Source organism: Nannospalax galili, unplaced genomic scaffold (assembly GCF_000622305.1).
Source record: "Nannospalax galili isolate Female #2095 unplaced genomic scaffold, S.galili_v1.0 scaffold300, whole genome shotgun sequence".
NCBI classification, from domain to species: Eukaryota; Metazoa; Chordata; class Mammalia; order Rodentia; family Spalacidae; genus Nannospalax; species Nannospalax galili.
The window spans coordinates 629,333-648,427 of record NW_008347322.1 but is presented as its reverse complement, the minus strand read 5'-3'; the positions used below and the strand labels follow the sequence as shown (position 1 = coordinate 648,427).

At 53.2% G+C, this 19,095-nt stretch overlaps 2 protein-coding genes across 4 annotated transcripts in view; one reads left to right on the top strand and one right to left on the bottom strand.

Annotated features, from left to right (window-relative positions):
* The window catches only part of Brd3 (bromodomain containing 3), a 32,693-nt gene extending 24,965 nt beyond the window's left edge, over nt 1-7,728 (top strand). For all 3 annotated transcript variants that reach the window (XM_008843923.3, XM_029568721.1, XM_029568722.1), the window contains exons 10-12: nt 1,765-2,057; nt 3,071-3,196; nt 4,763-7,728. In XM_008843923.3, the coding sequence (XP_008842145.1) occupies nt 1,765-2,057; nt 3,071-3,196; nt 4,763-4,878 (535 nt within the window). In that variant the 3' untranslated portion in view covers nt 4,879-7,728. The remainder of the gene's footprint in view (nt 1-1,764; nt 2,058-3,070; nt 3,197-4,762) is intronic.
* Nucleotides 7,729-9,554: 1,826 nt separating this feature from the next.
* On the bottom strand, nt 9,555-11,148 carry Brd3os (BRD3 opposite strand). The gene has a single exon (XM_029568723.1). It carries the CDS (start codon nt 10,504-10,506, stop codon nt 10,252-10,254), a length of 255 nt encoding a protein of 84 aa, XP_029424583.1. The 5' UTR covers nt 10,507-11,148; the 3' UTR covers nt 9,555-10,251.
* Between the last annotated feature and the right edge of the window lie 7,947 nt (nt 11,149-19,095).

The window sequence follows — 19,095 nt, the reverse complement described above, 5'->3', positions numbered from 1 at the left end:
ACATTTTATATGTTATGTATATATATGTATATATGTATGTATATATATATATATATATATATATATACACAAAAATAAATAGATCAGATACACAAAAAGACCAAATTTAGAGGCCAGGTGTGGTGGTACACACCTTTAACCCCAGCAGAGGCAGGCAGAGCTCCGAGTTTGATGCTGATCTGGTCTACATAGCAAGTTCCAGGCCAGCCAGTGTTGCATAGTGAGACCCTGTCGTCCCCCCAGAAAAAAACTTTAAAAAAAGGGCCAAATTTAATTAAATTTAAGATCAAATTTACTTAAAGAAGAAAAGAGTTGTGAGACCTTTGGCCATGACAACTTCCTGCCTTCCTTTAGCTCTGTCCATTTTTGCTCTGTGCACTTGTGGCCCGACTTTAATGCCTGTACGTCTTTAGTACTGAGGTATCTTCATCTTCAGTTTGACATGTGGTGGAGTCTCTTTGCCGACATCCACTGCCTTTCTTCCTTATAACATTCCTCAATCTGAAGCCTTTTTAAATTTAATTTAATTTTGAGACAGTCTCACTTTGTAGCTCTGGCTGGCTGGAACTCACTATGTAGACTAGGCTGGCCTTGAACTCACAGAGATCTCTCTGCCTGCCTCTGAGTCCTGAGTCCTGGGGTTAAAGTGTATACCTCCATACTTAACTGTTTTTTTTTAAGTTTTTATTTATTTTTATGTGTATGTTTGTGCTTGTATGCGTTTATGTGCACCACGCATATGCTGGCGCCTGTGGAGGCCAGAAGAGGGCGCTGGATCTCTTAGAACTGAAGTTGCAAACAGTCGTGAGCTGCCATGTGGATGTTGGAAACTGAATCCAGGTCCTTTGTAAGAGTAGCCAGCACTTTTGACCATTTCCCTTCCTCCAGCTGTGTTTTTTTCTAAAAGTTATTATTAATACATATATTTACTTGTGTGTGTGTGTGCGCGCATGCGCGCACATATGGAGGTTAAAGGACAGCTTGTAGGGTTGGCTTCTCCTTCCACCATGTGGCTCCCAGGGTTCAAACTGCAGTTATTGGCCTTGGTGGCGCATGCCTTCACCCACTGGGCCGTCTCAGCAGCCCTGAGTCCGTCTTTGTAGGAAACGGATGTAACCATTCCAGCCTGCTTTCTTACCCTTTCTGCCTGTCCACCACCCCTTTTGGAGGTAGAGACTCCCTATGTGGTCCAGGCTGGTCCTGAATTTGTGGCCCTCTGTCCTGTCTTCCGAGTGCTAAGGGTTTCTTTGGTCTAGAGTGGCATAGTCTTCCCATGTTCTTCCTTTTAATATACCTGTGTCACTAAAGTGGGTCAGGAACTTGGGTCTTTCCCTGATCGCACATGACCATCTGTCTTTCGCTCTTACTTGGCATATTAGCTGCTTACAGTTAGTGTGATTACTGAGAGCCTGTGTTTCATCTGCCGCATCCTTACTCTCTGCCCCTGATTTTTCCTCTAATGCTGCCTTCTGGGGCATCTGAATGTGGACTTCCATTTTTGACCTGTTGAGTTTGAGAGGTGGTTCCTGACAAGGGTCTGGGCTGGGAGCGGCTGTTCTGAAGCAGGGCCTTCCCCCACCCTAGCGGGCAGACTAGATACGGTCAGTCTCAGGGTCTAGACTCAGTCTTCCCAGCTCTTGAGGAGTCTGACGAACCTTGGTTGCACCCCTTGGGAAGAGAGCGGTCTGTGGTGGAGAAGAAAGAGGGAGGCAGGATTGGTAGACAGGGACTCAGTGCCCTGTGGCGCCCCGTCTTCTGCTTCAGACAGCTGAAGAAGGGGAGCAAGCAGGCATCTGCATCCTATGACTCAGAAGAGGAGGAGGAGGGCCTGCCCATGAGCTATGATGAAAAGCGCCAACTAAGCCTGGATATCAACCGGCTGCCCGGCGAGAAGCTAGGCCGCGTGGTGCACATCATCCAGTCCCGGGAGCCCTCGCTCAGGGACTCGAACCCCGATGAGATTGAGATTGACTTTGAGACCCTGAAACCTACCACGCTGCGGGAACTGGAGAGATACGTCAAGTCTTGTTTACAGAAAAAGCAAAGGAAACCGTTCTGTAAGTTGTCCGCAAGTTGCTGCGGCCTTCCTGTCCCCGCATCTTGCAGGCCCTGGGGGAGGGCACTGGGTCCACATCTACCTTGCTCTCCAAGCCTTCTTGAAGCCTGCCTGCCTGCTGCAGGCCCAGAGGACACAGGTCGCGTCAGCCAGGGCAACCCCCACCCCTACCCCTGCTCTCAGGCAGGGAAGATGACTAACCTGGTCTTAATCTGCCTGTAGAAAGCAGGACCTCAGGCTGGCCCTGGCCTATCCGTTCAGGTCCCATCAGGGCCCCTCCAGCTGAGGCCTTGGCTAGGGAAGAATCAAGCCCTCTTGACTGGTCAGGTGTCCAGAACCACTACAGGATGGACTCCGACACTGGCTAAAGTGCCCCTGGAATTCAGTGGTTTCACCAGACAGTAACCTGGGGTTGCAGGTGCAGGCTGGGAGGGAGGGCAGGCCCAAGGCAGCTCATCACTGTTCAGGGCTGGTGAGGCTCCTGCCGACCTGTTTGTGGCTGTTCAAGTGCACTTGATCTTCCCTCAGTCTGGGGCAGGCAGCTTCCTTCCTCAGATGGACTGACTTGGAGATGGACGAATGTGGTGGTGGGGATGAGCTCTCAAACCTTGTCCGTCTCTGAGGGAGGCTCAGGCAGAAGGGGAGCAGCAGTTATACTGAGAGAAGACTGGGTCCGAGGGTCTGTGCATCAAGCTGTGCATCCCCTTCCCATGGGAACAGAGGCCAAGCCATGCCCTCTGTGTACCTGCTGGTCAGTGGGGTGGTCCAGGCTCCATGTAAAGATGAGGGTATGTGTCAAGGAGTCAGTAGATGCGGTAGTGGTGGCGCCAAGTCACCCCAGGGTTTCCTGTCAATCGGGGATCTGAGGACGGATCCACACTGTAGACACATTAGCCAGGAAAGGAGGCAGGCGCTGCATGTACCAGTGTGTGGGGCTATGGCTTCAGCCGCCTGGATGACCCTGGCTCTTGGGGTAGCTGCAAGGGAATGTCGTTGCCTCACCCGTCCTCACAGCCACAAGCGGGAAGAAGCAGGTATCCAAATCGAAGGAGGAGCTAGCTCAGGAGAAGAAGAAGGAGCTGGAGAAGCGGCTGCAGGATGTCAGCGGACAGCTGAACAGCAAGAAGCCTGCCAAGAAAGGTACAGTCCAGGCCTGCTGGTGTCAGGTCAGCAGTTGCAAGGGCCAGGAGGGTGTTCAAACTCCTTACACCTCTTAGCTTTACCTGTGTCTGGGGAGCCTCCTCCTTGGCCCTCGGGTGGTGCAGAAGCTGGGGTGTGTGGGTGGGGGGTGTGCATAAGGGTTCCTGAAGGTCCATGCGTGCGTGCGTGCGTGTGTGTGTGTGTGTGTGTGTGTGTGTGTGTGTGTGTTGGTTCCTGAAGGCCCATGCGTGTGTGTGCGTGTGTGTGTGCGTGTGTGTGTGTGTGTGTGTGTGTGAGTGTGTGGGTGTGTGTGTGTGTGTGTGTGGTCTTCTGGGCCCCCGCGTGTGTGTGTGTGTGTGTGTGGTCTTCTGGGCCCCCGCGTGTGTGTGTGTGTGTGTGTGGTCTTCTGGGCCCCCGCGTGTGTGTGTGTGTGTGTGTGGTCTTCTGGGCCCCCGCGTGTGTGTGTGTGTGTGTGTGGTCTTCTGGGCCCCCGCGTGTGTGTGTGTGTGTGTGTGGTCTTCTGGGCCCCCGCGTGTGTGTGTGTGTGTGTGTGGTCTTCTGGGCCCCCGCGTGTGTGTGTGTGTGTGTGTGGTCTTCTGGGCCCCCGCGTGTGTGTGTGTGTGTGTGTGGTCTTCTGGGCCCCCGCGTGTGTGTGTGTGTGTGTGTGGTCTTCTGGGCCCCCGCGTGTGTGTGTGTGTGTGTGTGGTCTTCTGGGCCCCCGCGTGTGTGTGTGTGTGTGTGTGGTCTTCTGGGCCCCCGCGTGTGTGTGTGTGTGTGTGTGGTCTTCTGGGCCCCCGCGTGTGTGTGTGTGTGTGTGTGGTCTTCTGGGCCCCCGCGTGTGTGTGTGTGTGTGTGTGGTCTTCTGGGCCCCCGCGTGTGTGTGTGTGTGTGTGTGGTCTTCTGGGCCCCCGCGTGTGTGTGTGTGTGTGTGTGGTCTTCTGGGCCCCCGCGTGTGTGTGTGTGTGTGTGTGTGTGAGTGTTGGTTCCTGAAGGCCCATGCAGATGGGCTCCTGGAGAGAGCTCAGTTGTCAGGGTGGGCAATCTGTGGCCCCAAGCCCTGACCAGAGATTGGGGTGCACCAGACTGAAGTGAGCACGTGTTTTAACTCCTTTTTCTGGGTCCTTTAAGACCTTTTTTCTTGTGACTGCCTCAGGAGCTGGCTACAGAGGTACCCCCCCCACCCTGTCTCCTCAGAACAGCTGAGTTTAGGCAGTGGGGGGGTGGTTGGGGGGGTCCCCACCTAGATTTAATTGTGTGCCCACTGATTGCTGTGGCTTTGTGGGTTCCATCTTCCTGGTATCGTTTGAGGCAGACCGGTGATCCTAGCGCCTCGGGGTCTGTGGCGGTATGTGCCCAGGAGGGTCGGTGAGTGGCTACTGGATGCTGTGTTGGGCCCGCGCGGCCGCAGCTCCATAAGCTGTGCTTGGCGTCTCCCTCGGGCAGGTGGAGGTGGCGGCTGTCAGTTCCTTTCACAAGTGTTGAGTAGACCTCTGGGTCGCAGCGGGGGTGGTGTGCAGCTTGTCACTGTCGGTGGCCCAGCGAGCCCTCTCCCACGTGTCCCTGCAGAGAAGTCCGGCTCGGCGCCCTCGGGGGGCGCGTCTCGGCTCAGCAGCAGCAGCTCCTCGGAGTCGGCCAGCAGCAGCTCCAGCGGCTCCAGCTCCGACAGCAGCGACTCCGAGTGAGCGAAAGAGTGAGCGGGACGTGGACGTGGCCCAGCCGAGCCTGTGGCGCCGCTCCTGTGGCTGACATCCTACTTCTGTTCATGGTGTGCACGTTTCCTTTCCTTCAGTGTTAGATCTCTTCCAGCTGCGCTTCGGCAGGGCAGAGGGCCGAGCTCTGCGGGAGTCTCTGCGAGTCCGAGTGGCGGCTTGGAGGCTCCACTTGGGATGCTGACCCGATGACCCTAGACGAGGTGTGAGGCGGGGGACCTGCCTCACCTTCCTTACGCTCTGCCTGGCCTGTGACTTGGAAGATTCTCAAGAATATTTCTCTGGAATGGGTACTGTGTGTGAAAGCTGTTAGATGGACACTCACCAGCAGGCCACCTCTGCACAGAGGCTGAGGCCAGATGTGGCAGCCCATGGGAACCAGGCTGAGCCGCAGCTGTAGCCGCAGACCAGAGCCTTGCACCTCTGGATTGGGCTTGGAGGAAGCGGGAGCCGAGTTCTCGCTGTGTGGAAGGCGTGCAGGTTTCTGAACACTGAAACTTTTACCTCAACTTAAGGAGAAAAAGAAAATTAAAACAAACAAAAAAACCTTTTTTGTAAGTTCATCGATTTTCTACAGAAGTCCAGGCCAGCGTGCCCCACCCTGCTAGCGATGCCCTGCCCGGCTGCCGCCTCACGCTCTGGAACCACATCCTCAGTTTCATGTATATATAAATACTTTATTTATTAACATCATTGGTCATTTTTTTTAAAAAAAGAAAAAAAAAGAAAAACAACCATAAAGAAGTGCATTAAGAGATGCAGCAGTGTTGCAGGCCTGCAGCGGCGAGAAGGCCCGGCCTGCAGAGGAGGCCAGTCCCGAGGGAGGAGGTCGGACCTGGCCCGTCTGCAGCTAGGGGACTGGTCCTGTGGCGGCATGCCCGTCCGGTGCTCATCCATCTGTGCTCCTTGGGCTTTTTGGCTTTTTAAAAAATATATACATATATATATAAATATATCTAATTCGGGGACTTTGAGACGCAGACAACCTTCGGCTGTGACTTCATTTCTGTGTTGTCTGTTCAGTTCTTCTGTGTTCATTTCTGGTCTCTTTAAAAGAAATCAACTTAGGGAACCTCAGTTCTTTAACATAAGCTTTGTAAGCCGAGAGAAAAGAAAATGTATAGTAGCCAAGACCTTGACTTTGATTTTCTATTGTAAAAAGTAATAATATACAGAGTTTAACAGAAAGTTCTGTTCAGGTTTTTGTTTGGTTTTTATTTTGGCTTTTTTTTTTTTTCTGAGGCTGCTGAGTGCAGGATTGGCCTGCAAATTTGGCTCTAAGCATTGCAGCCTCAGCAGGGGCACACGCAGGCCAACCTCCCAGGCCTGTGAGCACTGGGGCCTCCAGCTTCTAGAGGTCTGGGCAGGGGCAGAGGTGGCCCTGAAGATCACAGTGGTTCCTGCTTAGTAATTTCCAGTTAGCTCAGACACAATTAAGGCAGGTGGTTCTTCTCCACTGCCACGAGAGAGCCAGGTGGGGAGCCGTGAGCTGTTCTGTCCATGGGTCCCACTTCTGGGCTTCTAGGTAGAGCTAGGGAGTCAGTCGCTCTTGGCCAGTGTCCCTGCATGAGGGAGGGGGTGCTTAAAATTCCGAAGGTCAATTCTGATTCCACCAGCCCTCACAGACCGACAGGCTCTAAAACTGGTGTTGAGTTTCAGAGGAAATGGCCGACAGGCTACGTTCCTAGATGCCTGGTGAGTTCTCAGCCAGCTCTTTAAACATGTAAGTCAGTTTTGTTTAAATAAAAAAGTGGATTTTAAGGTTCCATTTTTTTAAAGTTAGTCTTGTTTTTCAAAGGTATTTTCTAAACAGATCTTTAACAGAATATTTAAATTGTGACTTTAAGAAATTAACAGGATGAAACTGACAGGTCTTTACACAGGGTCTTGACGGTGGCCCTCCATGACAGCCTAGATGGCACACCTAGGCAAGGCACGGCTCCCGGGTGGGTCCCCAGGACCGTGAGTGTTGCCTGCCTTTGTGAGCTGTCGGGCAAGGAGCACCGGGCCCTGGAGCAGCAGCCCTGTTGTGTGCGGGGCTGACCGCCGAGTGGAGGGTCTGCTGGCTCCCGAGGTCTGAGCTCCCTCCATCCAGCCCCGTCATTGGGGCTCTTCCTTTTTAAAAGGCTTTCTGTCCAGACTTAAACTGTTTCTCTTCAGCGTTCTGGAGGGCCGGCAGCTCCCTCATCCTCCCGGATGTCAGGCTGTGGGGTGACTGCCATCCCCTTCTTCTGGGTGGGGAAGGCTGCAGGGACTCTGTCCTGTGCAGAGACAGAGGGCAGCTGTCCGAAGGCTTCCTTGTGGGGAAGGAGCAGGGGTAGAGGGTCACGTGCAGGGACCGGTGGGCACTTTGCAGTCTTGGAGGCTGAGGCGCGGGTTTTGGTGTCCAGCCCTCCTCGCTGGGTCCCCAGCTTGCTTACTGACTGAAGACACGTTTTCTTCTGTGGTCGCCCCCCTTGGTTTTGTTCTTTTACAGTTGTCGAACCTTTTATAGTCAGTTGGGAAATACAATGTCCATTGTCAGATGGGTCACCCCGTTTATCACCGTCCCCTGATACTGGCATAATGCTTCCAGAAGTTTTTCTTTTTTTTATATTTAAAATGTTACTTTTCTGTATGATGTGCATGCAAGTCTCCCGTAACTTTTCTTAAACTTTTTAGTGCCGTTTCTAGTATATTCCTGTAAATGTCAGTTAATGAGAATGAGTCCAATGTAAGTAGTTTTAGCTTGTTTTTTGCAATGCCGGCCTCAACACCACAGAGTAAAAAAAAAAAAAAAAATGATAGAAAGTACTCTGGTAATCATGGACCCTTCTCCCGGGGCGTTTGTTTTGTTTTCATAATAAAAACAAGGAAAAAAAACAAACAAAACTATATCCGTGTTCTACTCTCTGCTGCGGTGCCTCTGGTCAGGGCCACGTGACAAGCTCCCCTGCTTACACACAAAACATCCAAAAAGAGTTTCAAAAACCACTGCAAGCCAAATGTGCCACACACCTGTCCCAGCCTTCAGAGGCTCAGGCAGCTGGGACTGCCGTCCATTCTCCAAAGCCAGCCAGTGCTAGATAGGGAGAGTGAGGCCCTGTCTCAACAACAGCAAGAGACTCGATGCCAGGGCCCCATGGGTTCTGCACGATCTTGCTGAGCGCACCCCTCCCTTCACAGGCCTCTCCTGGACGGGCTGCCTTCCCAGAGGCCAGCTTCTCCTTCGTCGGCCTCACCTCATGCCTGTACCCTCCTTGCTGCGGTCTGCCAGCTGACCCCAGGGGTGCAGGCCCCGCGGGCATCAGCGTGGGAATACACAAGGGGCCTGCACTACTCACAGCAGGCCTTGGGCACAGTGAAGAAGGAACAGGGCCCGAGGTGTCCAGGGACTCTAATGCCGTTTTCCAAATGTCTATAGTCATTGGCACCAGGCCTGGGGAGGAAGTCCGTTTTGGGTCTTATGCTTGGAACTATGCCTACCCCATCCAGAGTGGGTCATACTGCTTCTTATCACCCCTGCTGATGCTAACCCTTTGCATCAGACCAGTCGTCTCCAGCGCTGGCCTGCCCTCCTAGCACAGATGGTATTTTCCTGAGGTCTAAGCAGCTTAGTGGCTTCCCAGTGTCCTGAAGGGATGGTACCAGCTTGCTACCCACACCTGCTAGCCCCTGCAGTCTGAAAGTGCTTGTCCTCTTCAGCACGGCCTGCGACTTCAAACCCTGTTAGTGCTGTGTAGTAGAGACAGAAGTCCATCTTGGGCTGGGCTGAGGTGGTAAGCAGGGGGTAGACAAGACCGGGTAAGTCTGAAAGTTTGTTCTCCTTGATCAAACTGAAAGATGCTACATCGAATGGACTTGGAACAGGTCCCAAGTGCTAGGCCCCAGGTCAGGCCAACCCTCACCACAGAGGGTCCCCTTGCCATCTGCCCCCAGGAACTTCAGAAGTCCACCCTAAACCCCTCTGACCTGAGGTGGTACCAGTGAGCCAAAAAACCCAGGCGCCTCTCAGGAGGCCCTAGCCGGTCTGGCTGGACACAGCATTTGAGGAATACAGTGCGTCCCAACGGTTCTAATTCTAGCACATTTGCTAACAGATTTGCACAGCTGTAAAGAGAACTGTACAGTGAGCACAGCCGTGATAAGACCTGCTCTGCACAGATGATGAGCCTGACGCCATCACTGTGCCAGGGACAGCTGCCTGTTGGCTGTTACAGGCAGAGTTAATGCCTGGTGCGTACAGAGATGGGCAGAGCGCAGTGTGCGACGGGTGATATCGGAGCAGCGCATGACTTTGAATGCACACTGCCAAGTCAGAGGCCATGTGTGCCTGCTGACAGCAGCTGTTTTGAGGGAGGGCCTGCCGATTGCTTTTCTATGTCCTTACTGGGGCTGTTAGCCCATTAGTTTAATTCGGAAAGCCAAGTAAGGCATTACACACAATGACATTGCGTGAGGGGCTGGAGAGATGGCGCAGCTGCTGTAAGCACTTTTCTTGCAGAGAACCTGGGTTTAGTTTGCAGCACCCACGTGGCATATCACAGCCTTCTGTAAGTCCGGTTCTAGGGGATCCAACACCCTCTTCTGACCTCCACAGGCACTGCACAACACAGATGCACTTACACGCAGGCAATACACTCATGCACATAAAAAAAAAAACAAAATACTTAAAGAAAAAAAGAGTCCTAAAGGATGTTTATTTAGAAAACTCGGCTTTAAGGAAACACATCTCCACATCTGCATAGCTCCTCAGACCTTAATTACACCAAAAAGTCCCCCTTTCACACGGGTGGGACATGAGAGACCCTAAATGTGGGCAGTCTCAGCCTGAACGATCGTTGATGCTCCTGATCAGAACCTGTCCTTTCCCACACATGACTAGGTTTGCGATCACTCAGGGTAGTTTGTGTGGAATTTTAAATTGGGGGTTTTCCTTACAATGTTTAGGACATACCTACCCCCAAGCCCATGTTCAGAGGCCAGTTCGGATACTGCCACGAAGCATGTAGATTACGTTGGTCACTAAGACTCATGGAGCAGGGGCAGCAGAACTCCCACTGGGATGCCACCACCAGCAAATGGCACTGTCATCATCGGTCACTACAGTGCAGATAGATCAGTGTAGAAAGTCTTTTTATTCTGGACCTGGCCCATTCTTCATCAGTCCACAGGAAGCACTCGTGGGCTGGGGGCCTCAGCTGCACTTGTTGGGAAAGGTAACATGTCCCACGCCTGAGCATGAACGGTGCCTGAGCCCAGGCTGTGCTGTGCGGGGCTTCTCGGTAGCTATTCCGGTATCTCGGTGTCTCGCAGCCACAGCCTGAAGAAGGCCGAATAGGAGTGTGGCTGGTCTTCACACTGGAATTACATAACTGTGCAAAACTTAGACTGGCCTGTGTCCCGGGACACCCCAAGCTGGTTTTTGTCCCGGACTAAGATGGCCTGGTTTCCATACTGAGAATACCACATGCTCCGGCTCCTGCTCAGGTAAGTACCAGGCGGTACAGATTCCAGCTGCTGCTGCTGCTGCTGCCAGACGAGCAGGGACGTGTCCCGGTACCGGAGGCGGGCATAGCGTTCTGACAGGGCCTTCTCTGCCAGGGGGGGCCGGCCACTCATGCCCCAGCCCCCGCACACCCCGCTGGGCCCACGCACACCCGCTTTGCACGGTTAACTGGCCGGCAGCCTTGCTGGCGTGGTTTCAGGAATCCTTGCTCAACTTACGCGTGGAAGTGGGGAACTCAGACTCCCTGCAGGCGAGATCCTCAGGGGCGCAGGGGACCCGCAGGCGCACTCTGAGGCCCCGGGAGAGCCATTCCAGGCAGCAAGCGGGTGCTGCGCCCCCCGCCCTGCGTGCCGGGGCTGGGCAGCGTGGACAGACCCCGCCCCGCTCCCGGGGGTCCCGGCGGGCGCGCACCGTGACTCCCACAGCGCCGGGCCTGGGATGCCCGCAGCGTCCCCGGGGAAGGCGCATCCCGCGGGGGGACAGGCCAGGGAAGCTCGGCGCAGCCGGCGCTGACCTGTCCACGCCGCTCGGAGCACCGTGGGGATCTGGACTCCGCCGGATCAGGTCCCTTCTCGTGGCCGGGCCTCCACTCTTCCCGGGGCTGATGCTGCAGAGGGAACGGGCCGTCGGGTCCGGAGTGGGGCGCGGACCCCGCGTGCGCCCCGCCACCGGGGAGGCCCGGGCCGGAGCCCAGTGGAGCGCCGGCGTGGGCCTCGCGATGGCCGCGGACACCAGTGGGCCGGGTGACGCAGGGGCTCCCGGGCCAGGGCGGGGTCCGGAGGCCGCGGCCACGTCTCCATGGCAGCGCCGCAGGCACGGCGAGCCGAGCGCGGAGGGCGTGCGTGCGTGTGTGCGTGCGTAGTTCGAGCGCTCGGCGCTCTGTGGGGCGGGGTGGGGCCCAGGACCCAGCGGGAGAGGAGGGGCAGTCCTGGGGGAGGGGGGGGAGCGGGAGGAGGGGAGGGGAGGGGGGAGGGGAGGAGCCGGAGGAGGCGAGGGGAGGGGGAGGGGAGGAGCCGGAGGAGGGGAAGGGGGGAGGGAGGAGGAAGAGCCGGAGGAGGCGAGGGGAGGGGGAGGGGAGGAGCCGGAGGAGGGGAAGGGGGGAGGGAGGAGGAAGAGCCGGAGGAGGCGAGGGGAGGGGGAGGGGAGGAGCCGGAGGAGGGGAAGGGGGGAGGGAGGAGGAAGAGCCGGAGGAGGCGAGGGGAGGGGGAGGGGAGGAGCCGGAGGAGGGGAAGGGGGGAGGGAGGAGGAAGAGCCGGAGGAGGCGAGGGGAGGGGGAGGGGAGGAGCCGGAGGAGGGGAAGGGGGGAGGGAGGAGGAAGAGCCGGAGGAGGCGAGGGGAGGGGGAGGGGAGGAGCCGGAGGAGGGGAAGGGGGGAGGGAGGAGGAAGAGCCGGAGGAGGCGAGGGGAGGGGAAGGGGAGGAGCCGGAGGAGGTGAAGGGGAGAGGGAGGAGTAAGAGCCGGAGGAGGCGAGGGGAGAGGGACAGGGAGGAGCCGGAGGAGGCGAGGGGAGGGGGGAGAGGAAAAGGGGTGGGGCTGGAGGTGGAGGAGAAAGGAGGAACCCATATTTCAAGCAGTGGAGCCCGAGGGGGTCGGGGGAGGAGGAAGAGGGGAGGGGAGAAGCCAGGGAGGAGGAGGAAGAGCCGTGGAGAGGGAGGAGGAGAGGGAAAGAGGAAGGGGCGTGTTGGGGGCGGGAAAAGGGAGGGATTCACTGGAGGAAAAGCCCAGGCGAGGGGGAGGAGCCTGGGGAAGACCCGGCGTTAGAGAGTGGGGTGAGAGCGCGGGAGGAGCATCTAGGGAGACTGGAGGGGAGCGGGAGCACGCGGAGTGAGGCGACGAGATTGGGGGAAGGAGCTGGGGAGGAGGAGGGGCAAGAGGAGGGGCGGCCGAAGAGGAGAGGGAGGAGGAGTTGCTGGGGGTGGTTGGAGGGCAGCTGTAGGGCACCGTCCCTGGCCTAGGCCCTGTCATTTTGCCTTTTTATGTTTGTTAGGGCTGACCCTTTATAGTCTGGTCTGGGAATCGAACCCACGGCCTTGGGCATGCTAACCCTTCTCTGAGCCACTCCCTCAGTCCTTTCGGATTCCTTTTGTGCAGTGACTGTCAGCACCATTGCGCCATTACTTTTATGATATCGCCCTTGTGATACGGATACCCTTGTTTTCAACGTATTTAATGTGTGGGGCGTTTCTAGAGTGGTGTGAAACATACAGCTCATTTTGAATCCCTGCAACAGTTCAGGAAAATCAGGCAAGTTTCCCTGCGCACCCGCCACCAACCAGACCCCACCTGGCATCCACTGTTTTCCTTCTTAAAGTTTTTCTTTTAATTTTATTATTTTTATTTTATGTGTATGCGTGTATTGCCTCCGTGTAGGTAAGTGCACCCACGTCGTGCAGTGCCCTTGGAGGTCAGAAGAGGCGGTCGGATCCCCTGGGACTGGAGTTACAACAGTTGTTAGCTGCCATGTGGGTGCTGGGATTCGAACCCCGGTCTTCTGCAAGAACAGCCAGTGTTCTTAGCTGCTGAGCCATCTCTCCAGCAGTTTCTCCAATGCCAGTTAAGAATACTGACATTGTGGACATCCCTAGAAAATGGAACCAAATTGCACAGCGCACTGAGCACTGGCCGGAACTGACTGCAGGCAGCATTGTGGAGAGGCTTTGGCCGATGCCGGATCCTTGAAACCTTCCACAAATAGGACAAGAAAAGCAGACTGTAAAATAACAGTAACAAGGCCTCGAGAGCCGGCTCGGCGGTTAGGAGCAGTGGCTGGCACGCACATGGTGCTAACAACCATTCATAACTCCAGTTCCAGGGGTTCCACACCCTCTTCTGACTTCTGTGGGCTTTGCACAACAAGGGTGTGCACTTGCATACATGCAGGCAATATACTCATATACATAAAATAAAAATAAAATATATTTTTTAAAAAATGCCAGGCATGGTGGTGCACGCCTTTAATCCCAGAGGCAGGTGGATCTCTATGAGTTCAAGGCCAGCCTGGTCTGCAAAGTGAGTTCCAGGCCAGCTGGGGCTACAGAGAGACCCTGTCTCAAAAAGACCAAAAAAAAACCAAAAAACAAAAAACAACTATGTGGTGGAGTGTGACTCAGTTATAGAGCCGTTCCATCCTACATGCATGAGAGATCCTGGATTCAATCTCCAGCACCACAAAAATAAATGTAATAGTGGTGACAATTAAAGGAAAACTCACACATTTGATCATAAAAAAACAAACAAACAAAAAAACCAACTCAGCCAGGCGTGGTGGCTCACATCTTTAATCCCAGCACTGGGGAGGCAGAGGCAGGTGGATGTCTGTGAGTTCAAGGCCAGCCTGGTCTACACAGTGAGTTCCAGGACAGCTGGGCTACAGGGAGACCCTGTGGCAAAAAGACCAAAAAGAAAAAAACAAAAACCCCTTATGTATATGGGACTGGAGAGATGGCTCAGTGGTTAAGAGCACTGGCTGTTCTTGCAAAAGACCCGGGTTTGAATCCCTGCATCCACATGGCAGCTAACACCTGTCGGAAACTCCAGTTCCAGGGAATTTGATGGCCTCTTCTGTCCTCCGCAGGCATTGCATGACACGGGTGCACTCACATACATGAAGGCGATACACACATACACATAAAATAAAAATAATATAGTTTTTAAAGAACGAAAAAACAGGGAAAATCTCAGACACAGCAGAAAGCAGCAGGAATAAACGTCATTAAAGACGCACACACTCACCCAGAGAGGGAAGCTTTCCACTGTCGGAGAGGGCAGTCAGAGACTGAAAAACCGAACGTCCCCAGGAGGGCTTGGCCTTGTAAGTGTTTTTGCTGGAATAGGGCAGGTTCCCTCCCCTAATTTTGGATTACTCAAAGAAGAGAGGGCCCATAGACCACGGCTCCAAGCCGAAGGAAATATGCCAGATCTGGCTTTGGTCTTACATAAACTGGTCTGGACCGGTCAGCTGGAAAAGGGACCCTGCTGGCACAAGAAAAAGCCTGCCAGATCTTTGTCTCGGATGAAGAAGCAGGAAGCATGCCCCCTTTGTTACTCATCAGGGACTTTTTTTTTGGTCTTTTTGAGACAGGATCTCCCTGTAGCCCCAGCTGTCCTGTAACTCACTCTGTAGACCAGGCTGGCCTTGAACTCACAGAGATCCACCTGCCTCTGCTTCCCGAGTGCTGGGATTGAAGGTGTGTGCCACTACGCCTGGCAGTTTGCTTCTTTTTCAGAAATATTTTATTTATTGGTATTTTTGTATTTTATGTGTATGAGTGTATTGCCTGCATGTATGTAAATGCACTCATGTCATGCAATGCCTGTGGAGGTCAGAAGAGGGTGTCAGATCCCCTGAAACTGGAGTTACAGATGGTTGCTAGCCCCCATGTGGGTGCTGGGAACCAAACCTGGGTCCTCTGAAAGAGGAGCCAGTGCTCTTAACCGCTGAGCCATCCCTCCAGCCTGTTTACTTCCTTAGATCCTTACGTTCTCCCCTTTGAAGAGGTAACCCTACTGTCATTTAGGACATGCCCTGAAACTAAGGACTAGATGTACCTGTTTTTACCATGAAAAACAAGAGATCTGGTTTCTGAGCTTTTTCCCCTGAAGGGATTAATGTCTGGAGTTTTGTTTTCCATTTTGTTGTATAGCCTGTAGATTAGAAAACAAGGATGTTTTGGGAACTGTTGTTTTGGGGGTCCCTGCTTTGAACTGCCTATCCATTCTCTACCCCTTTCCTCACCACTGAATGATGGTTACAGGGGCTGTGGTGTGGGAGAGATGGAGGTGCAGGTCACAGGACATAATGGTTCACTTATAAGATGAATTCACAGCTACAGGGAGTGACCTCGTTCATCAATAATGTGCTTTGTGCTTGAAATCTGCTAAAGATGGGATTCCAGTTGCTCTCAGACACATGTACACATACACACACACACACACACACACACACACACACACACACAGTGCTTGTGAAGGCTGCTGGTCAACCTCAGGTGCTGTTCCTCAGGAAGCATCTACCTTGGTCTTTTATTATTATTTTTATTTTTATTTTATGCATGTGTTAATGTCTACATGTGCATAAATGCACCTGTGTCATGCAGTGCCTGTGGAGGACAGAAGAAGGCGTCGGATTTCCTGGAACTGGAGTTACTGACAGTTGTTAGCCACCATGTGGATGCTGGGATTTGAACCCAGGTCTTCTGCAGGAACAGCCAGTGCTTTTACCCGCTGAACCATCTCTTTAGGCCTTACCTTGTTCTTTTGAGACAGAGTCTCTCACAGGGGCCTGGAGCCCATCAGTTGGGCTATGCTGGCTGCCAATGAGCTGCAGAGATCCTGTCTCTGCCTCCCTGGTGCTGGAATTACAGGTGCACACTACCATGCCCTAGTGCTGGAATCTGGACTTAGCCCTTATGCTTGTGCAGCAAGCAGTTTACCCACTGAGCCATCTCCCCAGCCACTTAGTTGTTTTTGAGACGGGTCTCACTATGTGGCCCTGGCTGGTCTGGAGCTCACCTTCCTGCCTCTGCCTCCCAAGTGCTGTGATTTACAGGCATGCACTACCGGGCTGCCCTGCAAACATATTCCTTCTGGAGCTCTTGACCTTCCAACCAAAACCCCAGCGACTGCAAAGCATTAATGTATCGACTGCTTTTCTGTTGCTGTGATAAAACACCATGACCAAGGAAACTTACAGAAGAAAGAGTTTATTTTGATTTATGGTTCCAGAGGGATAAGAGTCCATTGTGGTGGGGAGATGTAGCAGTGGAGTGGGAGGCATGACAACCAAATAGGCTGAAAGCTCACGTCTTCAACAGCAACCACCAAGCAAAGAGTGCAGACTAGAAGTGGGGCCAGGCTACGAAAGCTCAAAGCTCACCTCCAGGGACATGCATCCTCCAGCTAGGCCATGCTCAAGAGGTTCCATGACCTCCCTACACAGCATCAAACGCTTGAGCCTGTGTAGAGGGGAGCATTTCTCATTCCAACACTACAGTGAGACTCAGGAATAAAGTCATCTGTACAAGCACAGGCCTCTCTGTGGAAGGAAATACTCCACTTGAGAGAAGTCCAGGGCAGGACCACCCAGGTGAGGGAAGTTCGAACATGTATAGCTGGACAGGCAAAGCTGGACGGACCATATAGATCCACAGCTGCTCAAGGCTGGGTAGGATAGGAGCGGCAGACAATGAGACGAGGCAGCTGATCAGTGTGGAGTTTGTTTTTAATTTGTTTTTATTAAATCTTGTTTTATTTCATACAGAATATCTCAAACAATCTGAATCATCTTTATAGTCCCGTCCCCACCAGCACCTTCCCACAGACCACGCCTGCACTGGAACCCCCATACTCTGTCCTGGGTGTTAAGGCCTACTGTGTCAAGTCAGTGTCCCCAGACCTTCCCCAGTGCAAGTCCATCCACTGGGGTCTAGTCAGATCCCTCTTGTCTATCTATCTAAACACCTATCATTTTCTTTTTTTTCTTTTTTTGAGACAGGTTCCCCTGTAGCCCCAGCTGCCCTGGAACTCACTATGTAGATCAGGCTGGCCTTGAACTCACAGAGATCTGCCGTGCGCCACCACATCCGGCTTCTTTTTTTTTTTTTTAACAGGGCATAGGATGGGAGTTTATTTACAGAGGAGTGGGCACCCCCCATTTACGGCTGCACTGGAAAGTCCACACTCAAATACAGATCCTGTGACTTCCCGTCAGTCACAGAAAATGGTGAGGGGCCTTCTGGCGTTCTCGGCTCATAGAGCCCTAGTCCCTCCCCACATGCAATTAAGGTTGACTAACTTAGGGGTAACTGACTCCCCCCTTGATTCCTTAATGAGTGTGGGAAGGAGGTGTGACTATAACTTGCGGGCATAGTGGTTGGAGGACACTTCCAGTTAACGCTCCACTCCTTCCTCTGGGTCTTACACTCTTTCTGCCAACCTCCTGAGCCTTGGAGGGGGTGGTCGGTGTCGCGTGATCTTTCTCCTATTGTGTCAAGACACTGAACTTTTGGGTCTCTATATTGTCAGTTTTCCATGGGCTGTTGGCACATTTCAGTGGGATTCCATCTACACCACGTGGACCCAGGATCCAGGTGCTCTCAGGTGGCGGTCTGCTGCGTTCTCAGTCCCTATGCCAGAGGGATGCCAGAACAGGCACTCCCTCAGTAGTGGTCTACTGAGATCTCAGCCCCTACACCCGATGGAAGTCTGTGTCCCCAGGGACATTTGTTCCCCCAAGGGGCGGGGCCTGCTGTGGAGAATTGGCTGTGGGGAGTTAGCGGTGGATAGAGGAGTGTTGGCGCCATCCTGGCAGCATCCATGCGGGAAAAATGGTCCCCATGTCTCGTCTACGTGGATGCGAGAGGGGCATTTACTGACTTGGGGAGAGACTGTGGGCCCATGAGGCATAGGGGAAAGCTGATGGAGACTGTGGGCAGGGCACGGAAGCGATCTTGAATGGCAGGCTGCTGAGCCACAGAATGGAACTGGGCGTTCGCCTTTGTAACTTATGCTATTTCTCTACCTAGGATATAAACTATGAAAAATTCAGATAAAGGTGTGTTATATGGTTTGTCTAATAGCACCAGGAGCAGGGACCCTAAGAGAACTCAGGCGACAAAGTCCCAACAGGCCCCCTCAGGTGGCCTGCTAGAGTCTCAGCCCTACCCTGCCATCAGTGTGGGGTTTTAGAGAACTAACACATTCTGAAATGAGATTGGGTGATGATGACTGTTACAGCTTGAGTGTGAAATGTCCCACACAGGCTCATGGTTTGAGGCACAGGCACTTGGTCCCCAACTGGTGATGCTGTTTTGGAAGGTTGTGCGACCTTGAAGCCTAACTGTCAGATGTGGGCACTGGGGAATAGGCCTTGAAGGTTAGAGGCCACGCATGGTTCCAGCCTTGCTGTCTGCTCCCTGCCTGCCTGGATGTGACCATCAGACAAGAATGGGGCTGTTGTACCTTCGCCGCCTTGATGAATGGGAAGCCACCAGAACCATGAGGCAGAACCCCCCTAGGTTGCTTCTGTCAGGTATTTGGTTATAGCAATGGGAAGTGGCTCTCACACTTGCACACTTTGCTGCAATGCTAGCTTTTAGTAGAGCTGTGTGCTTCAGGGGCTGCAGAGAGGGCTCAGCGGTTAAGAACACTGGTTGCCCTTGCAGAGGACCTGAGTCTAAATCCCAGGACCCACATGGAGGCCAACGATCCTCTGTAATTCCAGTTTCAGGATATCCAGTGCCTTCTTCAGGCCTCTGTGGGTATTGCACTCATGTGGCAATCTTACATACATGCAGGCAAAACATTCAAACATAAAATAAAAATAAATCGATTTTAAGACATTTAAAATTCTTAAATGTCTTCAAGGGGTGCTTCTTCAAAGGGGTGAATCATGTGGTATGTAGATTAGAACTCAATAAAGCATGTTTTACACTTTAAAGAAAACACATTTATTTATTTAGTTTTATTTACGTGGAGGGTGGTCAGAGGACAACTTTCAGGAGTTGTTTCTTTCCTTTCGTCATGAGGACTGAACTCAGGTCTTCAGCCTTGGTGGTAATGGCCTTTACCTGATTCACCATCTCACTGATCCAATAAAGCAGGATATTAAAGAAGAATGCAGGACACAATGGAGCAATTGCTTAGCATGTGTGGGGTCTGGGTTTTAGCCCCGCAACACATACACATACACATAAACACACATAT

Bases quoted from the DNA above. Each gene is read 5' to 3' on its own strand.
- Brd3os (XM_029568723.1), bottom strand. From the start codon at position 10,506: ATGAGTGGCCGGCCCCCCCTGGCAGAGAAGGCCCTGTCAGAACGCTAT.